Source organism: Etheostoma cragini, chromosome 14, assembly GCF_013103735.1.
Source record: "Etheostoma cragini isolate CJK2018 chromosome 14, CSU_Ecrag_1.0, whole genome shotgun sequence".
In the NCBI taxonomy this organism is placed as follows: Eukaryota; Metazoa; Chordata; class Actinopteri; order Perciformes; family Percidae; genus Etheostoma; species Etheostoma cragini.
The window spans coordinates 4742083-4755322 of NC_048420.1; the positions used below are offsets into that span (position 1 = coordinate 4742083).

General features: G+C 40.7%; 1 protein-coding gene across 1 annotated transcript in view; it reads left to right on the forward strand.

Moving 5' to 3' along the window:
• nxph1 (neurexophilin 1) overlaps positions 1–13232 on the forward strand; it is a 64976-nt gene extending 51744 nt beyond the window's left edge. Inside the window, exon 2 of the mRNA XM_034891436.1 lies at positions 11805–13232. Within this exon, the coding sequence (XP_034747327.1) occupies positions 11805–12560 (756 nt within the window). The 3' untranslated portion in view covers positions 12561–13232. The remainder of the gene's footprint in view (positions 1–11804) is intronic.
• Positions 13233–13240: the final 8 nt, after the last annotated feature.

Sequence of the window (13240 nt, forward strand, 5' to 3'; positions counted from 1 at the left end):
GACTCATTTCTGATCTCCACAAACCAATGGGTGACGTCACTCATGCTCTGTCCATTTATATTAACGGTCTATGATCACAATGCAAGTGTTGGGGTTTGATTTATTGTCCCAGTCTTCAGCTGTTGGCAATAACACAGCCACATCAATAATACCCGCGTGTTCAGCAAAAAGCGACAAGTTAATTACAAGAACAAATGAAAGTACTTCCAGGATTTCTTTCAAAAAAAGAGCACAGTTTAAGGCACCCCTGGGTAAATCAGCATGCATGATTTTTCGAGGATCTAAATAAGGCGTTACGAGTTCTTGAAGATAGGACTTGAGCTGGGTCTAATGGTATCTTTGAGTTATTGGTTAGTGCTGTCACAGAAAACCTTTTACTTGGTGGTTTGATGTTGGCAGGCAGTGTTGGGCCAGTTACTTCCAAAATGTAATACATTAAAGATTACTAGTTACTGTCATTTGCGAGTGCTATGTGACATTACAATATTACTGTCTCTGAATTGTAATGCTTTAATCTCTTTTTGCATTACTTTTGAGTTACTTTCACCAAAGTAACAGTGGAAGTTTGACTTGGTAGTGACAGGTGGAATATTTAAGCATGTAGGTTTTCAACTGTATTTCACAGATTCTAAGGATTTTCCACAGAAGGCTTAGTTTGAGGTAACCCGATCCCACTTGAGAATAGATTGGAACGTGTCTATTAGAAGTGTCTTACAAAGAAAGAGATGTTTGAAGGTAACACTGTTTCACAGAAATAGATAAGCTGACATGTGTAAGGACAAGAAGAAAGGCACAAAAGAGGAGTTATTCTGATGTTCAGAGAGACACTTTGGGTACACACAAGCTGCATTTAATCTAAATTTATTTGACTCATCATGTGTGCAGTTTTCTCCATCATTTCTGGTCATGATTCCCAGATATAGCCCTGATATCAAGTAGGTAGCTTGTGAATTTCACCACCAGATCAATTAAATCTCCTCTTTGATCACGTTTAAGAAACGTTTTACGGTGTTGGTGAATTCCTAGAAAAGAAAGAAAGAAAAAATAGGCACCTGGTTAGCTCCCCTGGTATGGGTGCCCATAGAGGTTTGCTGCATGTAATTCGCCCTCCTCTCTCCCCTTCAAGTCTAAACTGTCTTATCCAAATAAAAGCCTGAAGATCCCAAAAAATTATCTTAAAAAAACAAAAACTAAATGTTGTGTTAAAATGCGTTGTAACTTGCATTACTGAGATTGTAACGGGTGTAATATTACTGAAATTTAACTAGTAATTCGTTATATGACTGCCTTACAGAAAACTTTTAAAATTTGATATCACTGTAATTGTATTACTTTTGTAACGCGTTACTCCCAACACTGTTGGTAGGTGGGAAGCCAGTAAGGGATCATGTCTTTGTATTGCCCCCTTGCTGTTTCCCTTAACCGGCCCCCTAGTCCTATAGAATTTACATTGATATGACGTCATACATCTGGGGACGTTAAATGTTGTAAATGTTAAAGTTCATTCATGATTTAAAACTTTCATAATAAAAGATCAATATTGGACGTTTTTTTTGCAGTTGGAAGTTTCCTGTCAACAGTTTTCCAAATGCATTTTTTATAATGTTGGTCTATGGGGGAATGTATTTGGGGCTGTAGACTTTTAGTTTAATTTATTTTAATTTGTTATTGCCGCTCTTCCCCACTGGGGCAAATTACAACAAAGCTGACAAATCCTGTGTCACTGATTTAGTATTTGTACGTTTCCTGCTCTGTTGGAAGTTAAGCTTGCAGTGTAGGTTAGTTTATCAGCTTCTGAAGGGTGACTCCAGCCTGTGATTAGTTTTTCAGTTCACAATTCATTTCACAATTCAGTTAAGGGGAGGAGGCCTCGGGGGAAGACCCAGGACTAGGTGGAGAGATTATATCTCCAACCTGGCCTGGGAACGCCTCGGGAGGCCCCAGTCGGAGATGGTTAATGGGGCTCGTAAAAGGGAAGTTTGGAGCCCCCTACTGGAGCTGCTGCCCCTGCGACTCAATACCGGATAAGTGGACAAAGATGGATGGAGAGAAAATTGGTATAGAATATTGTTTAGGAACTGGTATCACATTATGAATGATACCCAGCCCCCATTCTATCTGAGTTAAGTAAGAATAGCCACTGCCTTCTTTCCAGCACATTTACATCTTCACTCAGTCAGTACTGATACAATTTGCTAAATGACTTATATACGTGATACACACATGTGTTTTATGACTCTGAGGACTTACCTCATAAAGCAACACATGCCTATCAGTTTGTAGTTAACAAGGATGTGTTCACCTAAATGACACGTCAACACGTTGTGTAAAGCTTGTTGAGACTTCACTTGTAGAAAGCAACATTTGTTTTATTACTTCTTACTTTTAGATGCGGAAAAGAAGTTACATTTAATTTCCACACATTTCAATATAAATACTCTTGTGCATCCTACAAAACTGGTCGTCTTCTTTAGCGTCATAAAGCAGCGTCCGTATTTCACAAGAGAATGTGAGAATGTGAGAAGTGAGAATGTCTTGAATTTACACATGAGTTGTTTAGGTGCATAAATCCTTGCTAACGGTAAACTGACCATTTTCCCAGAACTACATTTCGTCTGGAAAAAAATATGTATATTTGTTGGTTCACACAATGCTGATGGATGGCCACAATTATGCAGATGAATAAGCATTTTTCGACTTTATGGTTTCTTGATGAAACTCTTCACTGTCAGACAAAAAGATGCGTGTCATTTCTGCAAACCTCAGGTAAAACGTGATGCTTCAGGACTACTAGACTTAAAGACTCCAGATTTGTCTTAATGTTCAATTCATAAGGAACTAAGAAATACAGTTGCGTCGTCAGGTCATTAATTTATCGAGTTTACTTGAAGCTTAGTACATAACTTTGTTGATATCAATGAATGTCCGTTACATTCAAACCATTGCCAAGAGAGTTGCCACAAAGCTAATTAAGACAATCAGCTCCACACAACTCAAACGGCTTGTATACTTTTATAACAGGGCAACAAAGTGCAGGCAGCAGAAAAGGAGGGCTGCAGTGTGTGCAAGGACGCTGTGGATGTTACCGTTAGCTTAGTGTTTGATAAAAAACTTATATTAGGAAGCAGTATCATTCAATTTGTGAAAGACAGTTGCCCTATGATGTATTCTGTCCTGCCGGCTTTCTGTCAAGGCACACAAGGGAAAGAAAGTGGACAAAAGTGTTAAATGTTATTTACATGTTATTTTACTAGTTTCCACTAGAGGTATTGCTGTTATATTATGAAGCACTGCAGTATTTGATGCAATGTAGTCTCTCTATGCCAGACCTTCCTTCACATCGCTGCGGGTGAGTGTCTGGTTAGTCCACTCAACATGGGGGAAAGCATGCTCTGGTTTATTGGAATTTCTTTACACCACTCACAATCGTCATGTGCAGTGCTAGGCCCCGGATGGAGCCACGGTGTCGCTGCAAAATAGCCTCACTATGCTACAGCTGACATTATTATTTTAAATTTTTTAATTGCTTGAGATGAGGTTTTGATCGGATTTTAGAACAGGATTTTCAATTCCCACAGTATTTTCTTCTCTGTCCACTACTGGTACATGTCCAAAGAAGAAAACAACAACACACAGCATAGGTTACCAGCTGGCGTCCTGCAGCTAAAGACACAGGGGTAACGTTAGCCTACATGTAGCCTGCAGCTTGACTTTTACAGAGACCATGGCCGCTGCAGCAGTCAGAGCCGATGGAGGACACAACAAATCTGAAAAGCGGGACGCCATGGTTTGTTCATGTGTACCTCGTTAAACTAATGGTTCATTCAACTGTAATCTAGTGATTTTGAGAAACTCAAACCGTTGTCATAAACTACCCTTGTCCCAGCGTGGTTAGCCTTAGACTGACCCCACCTGCTGCCTTAGCTTCAGGACAGCAGACCACCTACCAGTTCAGGATTACAGCCGTGAGAGCAGGAGGCCAGTTTTCCCAAGAAGCTGCCTGGCAAGACCCAGTCACATGTTACATCAGCAGAACAGCAGCACATTTCTCCTTCTCTCTGGGCTGGTTTGGTGGACCAATTGGTTTGTACTGCAGCGGCATACTATGCATATATCAAGACTTATCAGTAAGTGCATGAGTGAGTTCCTGTACTCAAGTGAATGCTGGTCAGCTTTAAGCACTGCAGTCACCACTAAAGAAACACTACAGCCTAGCACCAGGTTGTACTTCTAAATTTGAAACATTTTTTGCTGACGATCACCAATAGAAACACATGAAGAGCTCACTTCAATTATAATTAACAAATCAGATTTTTAAAGACATGTTAACGTCCTTAAATTGTAATTTAAAATGCTACTACACAAACATATTTTCTTTATTTTATGAGACTTTAAGTCTGTAGTGTGGGTTTTGCTTGATGCTTTAACTCTCAGTAGCATATTTTCATTAAACCGTCCTGCCTGATCAACCATCCCTTGTCCCCAACATCTTTCAATCTCCGTGAACTGTTTTTAACACAGGTCCTCATGTAAAAATGAGTTTGTTGTAATCAGGGTTAGAAGAAGACAGAATACATTATACCACTGTTTTCACTGGCTGATTAGCAGTCCGTAGAACAAGCAGATTATTCTATAACGACGGCATTCCATTTGCAGGATAGTGTCGCCGGAGTTTCCACCCGTTGTCCCTCATTTTCCGCTTTTTTATGTTGGGATTCTAAACTCCAGTTGATTTATGAGGACTATGGTTAACTGATCCTCTCAGACAGCTAGCTAGACTACAATCTGAGTTCTCTGTTACAAGACTAAAACAACTTTTGAACATACACATGTTCAACCAAAACAGCGCTTAGAGACGTCCAAGACCATTGTGATTGGTTTAAAGAAATGGCAACATACATTTTTTTTTCTTCTCCTATCCAGGAATGCAGGGCTGTACCGGAAGGTCTGGCAATACGAGACTACAATTAAACTGACATGTGAAATTAGTGGATTGGTCCTTTAATCCATTTCACAAGGTCTGTCTCAATTCCTTGACCCAATGGTGCGTATAATTACGTATTTTCAGTTTCCGTCTTTTCAGCTAAATGTATTCAAGTATTTGTCAACGGATATACTAAAGAGGTTTATTCATTTTGATGCAAACTTTGGCTTATTTCTGTGACTTCAGTCTTGAATGTAACAACAAGGATTTCATTAGAGCAACAAACACTAAAGATTATATACAACTTTTGACAGCAGTCAAGACATTCGGAAAGTGCTCTGCACCATGTGCAGTGTTCAATAAGGAATTCATGTCTTGACTGAATAGTACAAACCCCGTGCTGCTTCCCTTGCCCAGCAGTCTTCGTCGCCTGAGGGCAACCAACTGGCTCTCTGGCCGGTAGTCAGGTATCTGCGAGGCCTGAGCTGGCAGCAGTGTCGGCCATGTTTACCAGATGCACCGTTCCCTCAGGTGTGCACACTACAGCTGGCAGCACCAGAGTCCAGCAAACCCACTGGCCCTCGGCCCAAAAACGTGTTGGACGATACCTGAGAACTGCAAAGATAAACATGTCTGTATGCACCACATAGAGCCCACCCACTGGACAGGACAAACAATGAGTACAGATGAACAGCCATAGACTGCACACTTTATGCTCACTGGCAGTCAGATGGCATTACTGCAATTAGTTGGTATAAAGAGACTCTAGTTCCTAAATGGTGTAACACTGTTTTAATTCACATAGACCATTATGCTAAATATAATATAGGTATTGTAGTATAGTAAATGCATGAGTGTTTCATTTGCTGAATGGACTCAATGGACCAAAACTACCTCTGTGAAATGGAATAAAATCTCAGATAGTTTATTGTGGATGACCAACATCTTAATAGCTAGTTTTATTGGCATTAAAATATCACGTGTTGGTAAAGGCAGGCAATATTCTGTTTTTCTCATTGTCCAACGTGCAATCAAGAATAAATGTGTGTATGTGTGTGTGTGCGTTTGTGTGTGTCAAAGCCTGATCTATCCAATTCCTCTGTGCAATTGAGCTCCATTGTTGTCCAAAAACTATTAAAAACCCATAAATGAGCCACACTTTTGGACGTGGTAACATTTTCCTTTGTTACTATTAACACTAACACATACACACACACAGACACACACACATAGTACCACTGTAGAGTACATGGTTACAGACATGTGCTTTCCTGTGATAAGAGAATGAATTAACCAATCACAGTTTGTGGGTAGTATTTAGATTAGGGGCAAAAACCTCCTACAGCGGGCTAGCCAGATACATCCATTGAAAGAAGAAAGGGCACAATAATGTTGACGTGTGGATGAGATTGACACAGCTGTACAGATTGTTGAAAGTCAACTTGCAGATATAACAATTAAATAATAATGCTTCTTCAATCTTTTGGAAAAATGTTGAATTGACTCGTAGTAACTATTACTGCATCCTCCATGATATACAATGATGGTGGCTGGAGGGATATGTCCTTCACTACTGACAGGCAATTATCAGACGTCATTTAAAATATTCCACTACAAATGCCCTATATACCTTTGTCTGCATAACGCCAAAAATACAGTGCTCAGCTGTTGTAGGAAGAAAGCAACTGCCAAGTAATCAAGTATCTCAGGGTCCATTACGATTGCGGCAATTACTTTGTGATAATCTGATTAATTACAAACTTGTATGCACCAATTACGACCAATTAAAACTGAAATGGTTTGGCCTAATAAGTGGCCTAGATGCATTCTTACCAAATACATGAGGCACTCAATGGAACCTGGGGGCAAAGTGTTCATTCACCCCCTAGTGAGTTAATCTGTTCCTGTTGTACCTAACTACCGTAATTGTACTTAGACAGGCAAATTCTCAAAAGGATTGTGTTGCATGTGTTGCTGCACCCCACTTCTTTTCTTACTTGCTGACTAGAAGATGAAAGTAAAGAATCTGGAATGGCCTTCCACTGCTGTTATAGAACATTGCAGAGAAAAGATTCAGATGTCTGAACTGGCCCGTCTCAGCTAGACTCAAGCCAGCTGATGGTGGCGCATGTAACTCAGCTGGTCAGGTTGCAGACGCTGGTTTTAGAACGAAAGGGACGTCGCCTGGATGACAGTCAAAACGTCACCAAAGAGCTGTTTGGTTGAATTTGTTTACAAGAAAGGTGGCTGCCGCTGGAGAATTTATTCTAAGACTCCATTGCCATTGCGATACCGAAGTGCAACGAGTGATTGCGAGACGATACATCGTCTCGTCTTGTCTCATTGGTGTTAAGTTCTGTAGACATCCATCCATCTTCGACCGCTTATCCGGTATCGGGTCGCGGGGGCAGCAGCTCCAGCAGGGGACCCCAAACTTCCCTTTCCCGAGCCACATCAACCAGCTCCGACTGGGGGATCCCGAGGCGTTCCCAGGCCAGGTTGGAGATATAATCTCGCCACCTAGTCCTGGGTCTTCCCCGAGGCCTCCTCCCAGCTGGACGTGCCTGGAACACCTCCCTAGTGAGGCGCCCAGGAGGCATCCTTACCAGATGCCCGAACCACCTCAACTGGCTCCTTTCGACGCGAAGGAGCAGCGGCTCTACTCCGAGCTCCTCTCGGATGACTGAGCTTCTCACCCTATCTCTAAGGGAGACGCCAGCCACCCTCCTGAGGAAACCCATTTCGGCCGCTTGTACCCTGTACCCCCAGTAGTTCTGTAGACAGTTGGATTGAATTCCGTTGTTCTGAGTTGTTGTAAATCTATCCAATGAGTGCAGAGGAATTCTCTTTCCTGGTTCGGTTGAAACACGCCCCGTAATCTCAGCCCAATGGAGCAGTATCAGACTCATATTCTGACTAGAGTCTGAGTATGACGACGCCAGGCTAGACGTCACCTCTTTCACATCCAATACAGAAGTCTTCTTGTAAAGTAAGCTTCAGACAATAGAAATATAATGATCCATAATCCATTTTATTTCTACATTAGAAATTCTTAAACGGTCGTAAAGGCAGTGTTTAAGACGGACGCACAACGAGCACGGTGTATGGTCGAGCGAGCTAAAGAGTGACTGAAGAGCAATCTCAAGCGCTCTGATTTTATGTCCATTTTTGTGTGAAAAGGGACTTTACCACATTCTCCTCATAAGCAGGCACATTCTCATACATTCATTCCAGTGTGATCCTCACCCTTCACCATCATGGGATATTCTTCAGTATGAGAAGCCCACCTCACCTGTTTGAATAGCAAATGATTCCTGAGTGTATCTGGCGTAAAGCGTAAGTCAAAAGGCCATTTGACCAAAAAACGTAATAGGGTAAATCTTAAAAGTGGCACTTCCATCCTAATTACACTTTTACACAAAAGTTTAAAATTGACTGACAACATTATGGAAAGAATTTCTAAGGAAGTCGCCCTATCTTTTAAAGAGTAAGATCCTTTTTTTAAACAAAAAAGTCCACGAAATTGCTTTTGCTAAACCCACCAGACTCCATGTAAACAAACAGTAGTTTTATCATCATAAAAAAGACATCATTCAAAGTTGACAGACACAGAGTAAAACTATGAAAAGCTGTTTTGGGTTGCCTTTCCACTTTTCCAACCATCCCAACTCTAGTGTTAGTTGAAATCAACACTTAGTTTACCAATTTACATGTGAAAGCAATGGCTCTATACATGCTTAAAGTAATGTTTTTTTGAATGGAGGCTGGTGGGTTTGGCGATAACAGAGTCAGAGCCGATTCTGGTTAAACAAAAGGTCTAATGAGGTTTTAAAGGTCAATATCTGAAGGGAGCCTTTCCATACTGTTTTCAGACACTTAGAATATTACTCCGAGCGTGCTAGTGGCAAAACCAGCACTTTTGTGAAGTATTGCCTTGTTAACTTTCGTTGTAGCTTATTTTGCCAATGCAGACTGCAGTGATCTCGCCTAATACTGGACCAATGTCAAAGATTGTTGTGTCACTTAGACACAAAAACATAGGGAAATAGGGCTCAGGTAAAAAAAACAGTAGTTACCCTTTAACTCTTTATTCATATATTTGTACCTGTAAAATCCAAAACTTGGTTGCTTAGAGTATTGTGAATTCCTCACACTTTTTTTGGGAAAGTGATTTCGGTCTGATTTTAGTATTTTAATAGACTAAGACTAGACTTAGACTTAGACTTAGCTTTATTAATCCCTTTGGGATGACTCCCGCAAGGAAATTAAAGTTACCACCATCTGTTGAAAATGTAATGAAGATGTTTATCAGTTAGTCAAATTAAGTAATAATTGTTTGTTTTAGTCAACACAAACTAACGATGTTTTAGTTTAGTTTTCACTAGTGAAATGCATTTTTTATTGCTCTATCAAAAGGCAAGTGGTTAACTACGGTAACCCAGAGGGTCCAAAAAAAGACATTTCAGACAACACATGAAGTCAGTAAATGTGAGTAAGTACGGACTTGGCTTATCCTGTGCAAATGTGCCCAAAGAAACACAGGCGGGAGGGTAATTTGTAAATCACATGAGGTCCCCTGGTAATACTAATCCTGCGCAAATAGGGCTTTTTTTCAGCTTTAATCTGAAACTCAAGGATCTTATCATATTCTCTTTTCTGTATGTCTCCATGGTGTTGAGAGACGCGCTTTGAGGCAATTCAATTCAAACTGATTAGTAGTGAAACCTTATTTTCCAAGTATTGATCCAAGGGGCAACCTGCAAAATGCAAAAACCTCAGCAAGACAGATCTGCTGTCACGTCGTACAGTAGAAATCAGGCAATCAGTGTCACATGCCTCCACCGGGGGGCCTGAGTGGGCCTAAATCCCATCATTGGCGCTTAATAGTGAAGACCATTGGGTTCATCAATCATCAGTTCAAGGAGCTCAGTAGTTAATAGTCCGCTCTTTACCCTCTGAACGGCCACTGCATTTATCTGTGTTAACCATAGGATACACCCTGTATTTGGCAGAGGGAGGAGATAGGAGCAATATGTTTTACTTTGATTGCTGTATTCTCTTTCTCGCTCAGCTTGCTTCAATATAATTCCCAATTTGCAGCTGTCTGTCACCATAATTTGAAATTGATGCTCGCAGCAAAGATGTTTGAATGTGAAAGTCAATACTGACAGATATCAATGATATAGATAAGTAATATCTTATTACACATCAATTCACCCAATACAGAAGTACATTTTTGAACTCAGCAGGGTGGGCTTGAACCTGTCTAGGGCCTTAAACTGAGACCTCCTTTCCACCCACTTACATTGAATGTTACAGAATGATTCAACATTATATAAAAAAGATACTTGAATGTGAAACTAGTGGCACTTTGACTGTGAAATAAAACCAGCATGTAAGTCTATTGGTATAGTGCCTTCACCTATGATCAGTGTGGAGGTATTTGAGGTCAGTTGTGTATAGAAGGAGTTTGGAGGGATTATGGAGCTGTTTTTGGTTCATATTATAAATTCAAGTATTGTTTTTTTAGAAGCCCTCTACACCCCGCACAGGCGTTTTCCCTTTTGGTGTCTGATTAGACCAGTGGCAGTTCTAGACCATTTCAAATGGAGGGGCCAGGCCGGGGCCACATCTGATTTTCGGGTTGCCAAATATTTGAAGAACAGTGTTACATACCCCCAACTGTCAATAGGTTTGGTTCTACAAATTGGGGGCCGATTAATATTGCTCAACATACTTACAACTTTTTAATTCACATTTGTTATATTAATTGATACATATGGCGGATATTGTTGGGACTTGTGTGGGATTGTGGTCTAGACCTACTTTATCTGTAAAGTGTCTCGAGGTAACTCGTTATGATTTGATACAATAAATGAAATTGAATTGAATTAACTCATTTTGTCTCTATGTTAGAAACTGTCAACTGGTTTGGACTGAGGCTCAACGAGCGAGCATGGTGCATCTCTCTCATTTATAACATCATAGCTCTACAACAGGTTAACAGCTTAACATAACAGTACATTAAGCCATTTAACTTTTTTTTTTTTTACATATAACTCTATTCCTACATCTTATTCACCATAAAACCCACATCTTTATAGAATGATATATATGCACATGATGTTTATGGGTCCCAACAGTTGTGATAAGGCTGTCTTTTAAAGGTGCAAGGTGACCTTGAGGGGAGTGCTCGGCAATAAAATATGTTTTGTATTGCAAATATGTAAAGAAAATGAAAGGATCTTCTAATATTCCATTAAGAAAACAAATGGTTCATTTTAGACCCATGGTGTCCATTTACAGGTTAGTGATACAAAAAAAGGGTTTAATGCAAAACCAAATTAAAAAAATAAGTGTTTGTGATGTTAGCTGAGGAATTCAGTAAATATTGTGTAATAAAATACATGAAATATGAAAAAAAACCGCTTGGGTCACTTTTGAGACATGTTGGGCACAAGGTACTATGCACCAGTACTGAACTAATACTAATACGCACTCCAGCAATTTCATGCTGTTTTCATGAGGACGTAATTCCCTAATTGTTTTCTTTATAATTCCCTTGGAACGTTCCTTGAAATAACTATGTAATTTGGTACTAAATATAAGGGAAAAAGAACAGCTGAACATAAGCCTGAGAAAACTGTGTTCATTATTCAACAGTTTAACAGTTTTACTACACATTTTTCATGTTCTGCTGCGTTCTGTTCTGCGGCAAAAAAAAGCCTGAGTTACACCAGGTGAACAATGTCTTGTTTTCTTTTTTATATAAAACCTATGATTAGTACCAAATTACATTTTCAGAAAATAGGTTAAACAAGTTTCAAATGAATCAAGGAGATATGCCAACCCGATGTTTTTTTCTTCTTCTGTTACCCAGGTTACAAGTGCCCATGCCTCAAAGTCGGAGATTGTCAAGTCGGGAAGCCCCAAATCCACACTCAAGCATATATGGACAGAAAGCAGTAAGGATATGTCCATCAGTAGGCTGTTGTCACAGACTCTACATGGCAAAGAGAACAGCACAGCCTTGGACCTCCGCTATGATACTCCAGAGCCCTACTCTGAGCAGGACCTGTGGGACTGGCTGAGGAACACCACAGACTTGCAGGACTCGCGGCCGCGGGCTAAAAGGCGGCCGATGGTTAAGACGGGGAAGTTCAAGAAGATGTTCGGCTGGGGGGACTTCCACTCTAACATCAAGACGGTCAAACTCAACCTGCTGATCACCGGTAAGATCGTGGATCACGGCAACGGCACCTTCAGTGTCTATTTCCGCCACAACTCCACAGGCCAGGGCAACGTGTCCGTTAGCTTGGTCCCTCCAACCAAGATAGTGGAGTTTGACGTGGCGGCGCAGCAGTCCGTCATTGACGCCAAGGACTCAAAGTCCTTCAACTGCCGCATAGAGTACGAGAAGGTGGAGAAGGGTGCCAAGAACACACTCTGCAACTTTGACCCGTCCAAGACCTGCTACCAGGAGCAGACCCAGAGCCATGTCTCCTGGCTCTGCTCCAAACCTTTCAAAGTCATCTGCATCTTCATTTCCTTCTATAGCACCGACTACAAATTGGTGCAGAAAGTGTGTCCTGACTATAACTACCACAGTGACACTCCCTACTTCCCTTCCGGCTGATGTTCCCATACACTCACATTCAGAAAAGTGTATGAGTGGAGCACAAACTGGGGCTTCTACCTGTCCCAGAGAAATCTGTATGTAAGCCCCTTGTCCCTAAACATGTCCCTACCAGAGAGTCAGCCATCCCAAATGATTTCCCAATTTAATATTCTGAATGTTGCCGAGAGCGTTTGCAGGTGGTATATAGCACGGTAATATGTTTAAAAATGACCTGAACATGTCTGCGATTAGTGTGATTATTAACAGTTAGAATTTTGTTCCTGAATTGGGTTTTGACCGTTTTGAACCATGTGTAGATATCAGGACTTATTGGTCCTTTGGGATTGTTATCGCATTTATACTCTGCCCTTTGTTGTTTTGCTTCATGTTTAGTTCACCCTCCTTATCAAACTAGATGTTAATAACTTTGTTTTCCTCTTTTAGCATATTTCATAAACAATGCATTAACACTCTGGACAACAATATATGGACTGTTTGCCCCCTGCTGTGATATTTATGCTCTGCAGTTTATCCTGCATAACTGGAAAACAAAATGAACTCCTCATTTAAAAATAGTATGAAAAAAAATAAATCATCAGACGTTTTTACAAAACCTGCAAGGCAGTTGAAGAGGAAAGTGAAGATTTAAATGTGAGTGTGATGCATTTAGCAATGGGGGGGGGGGGGGGGGGGGGGGG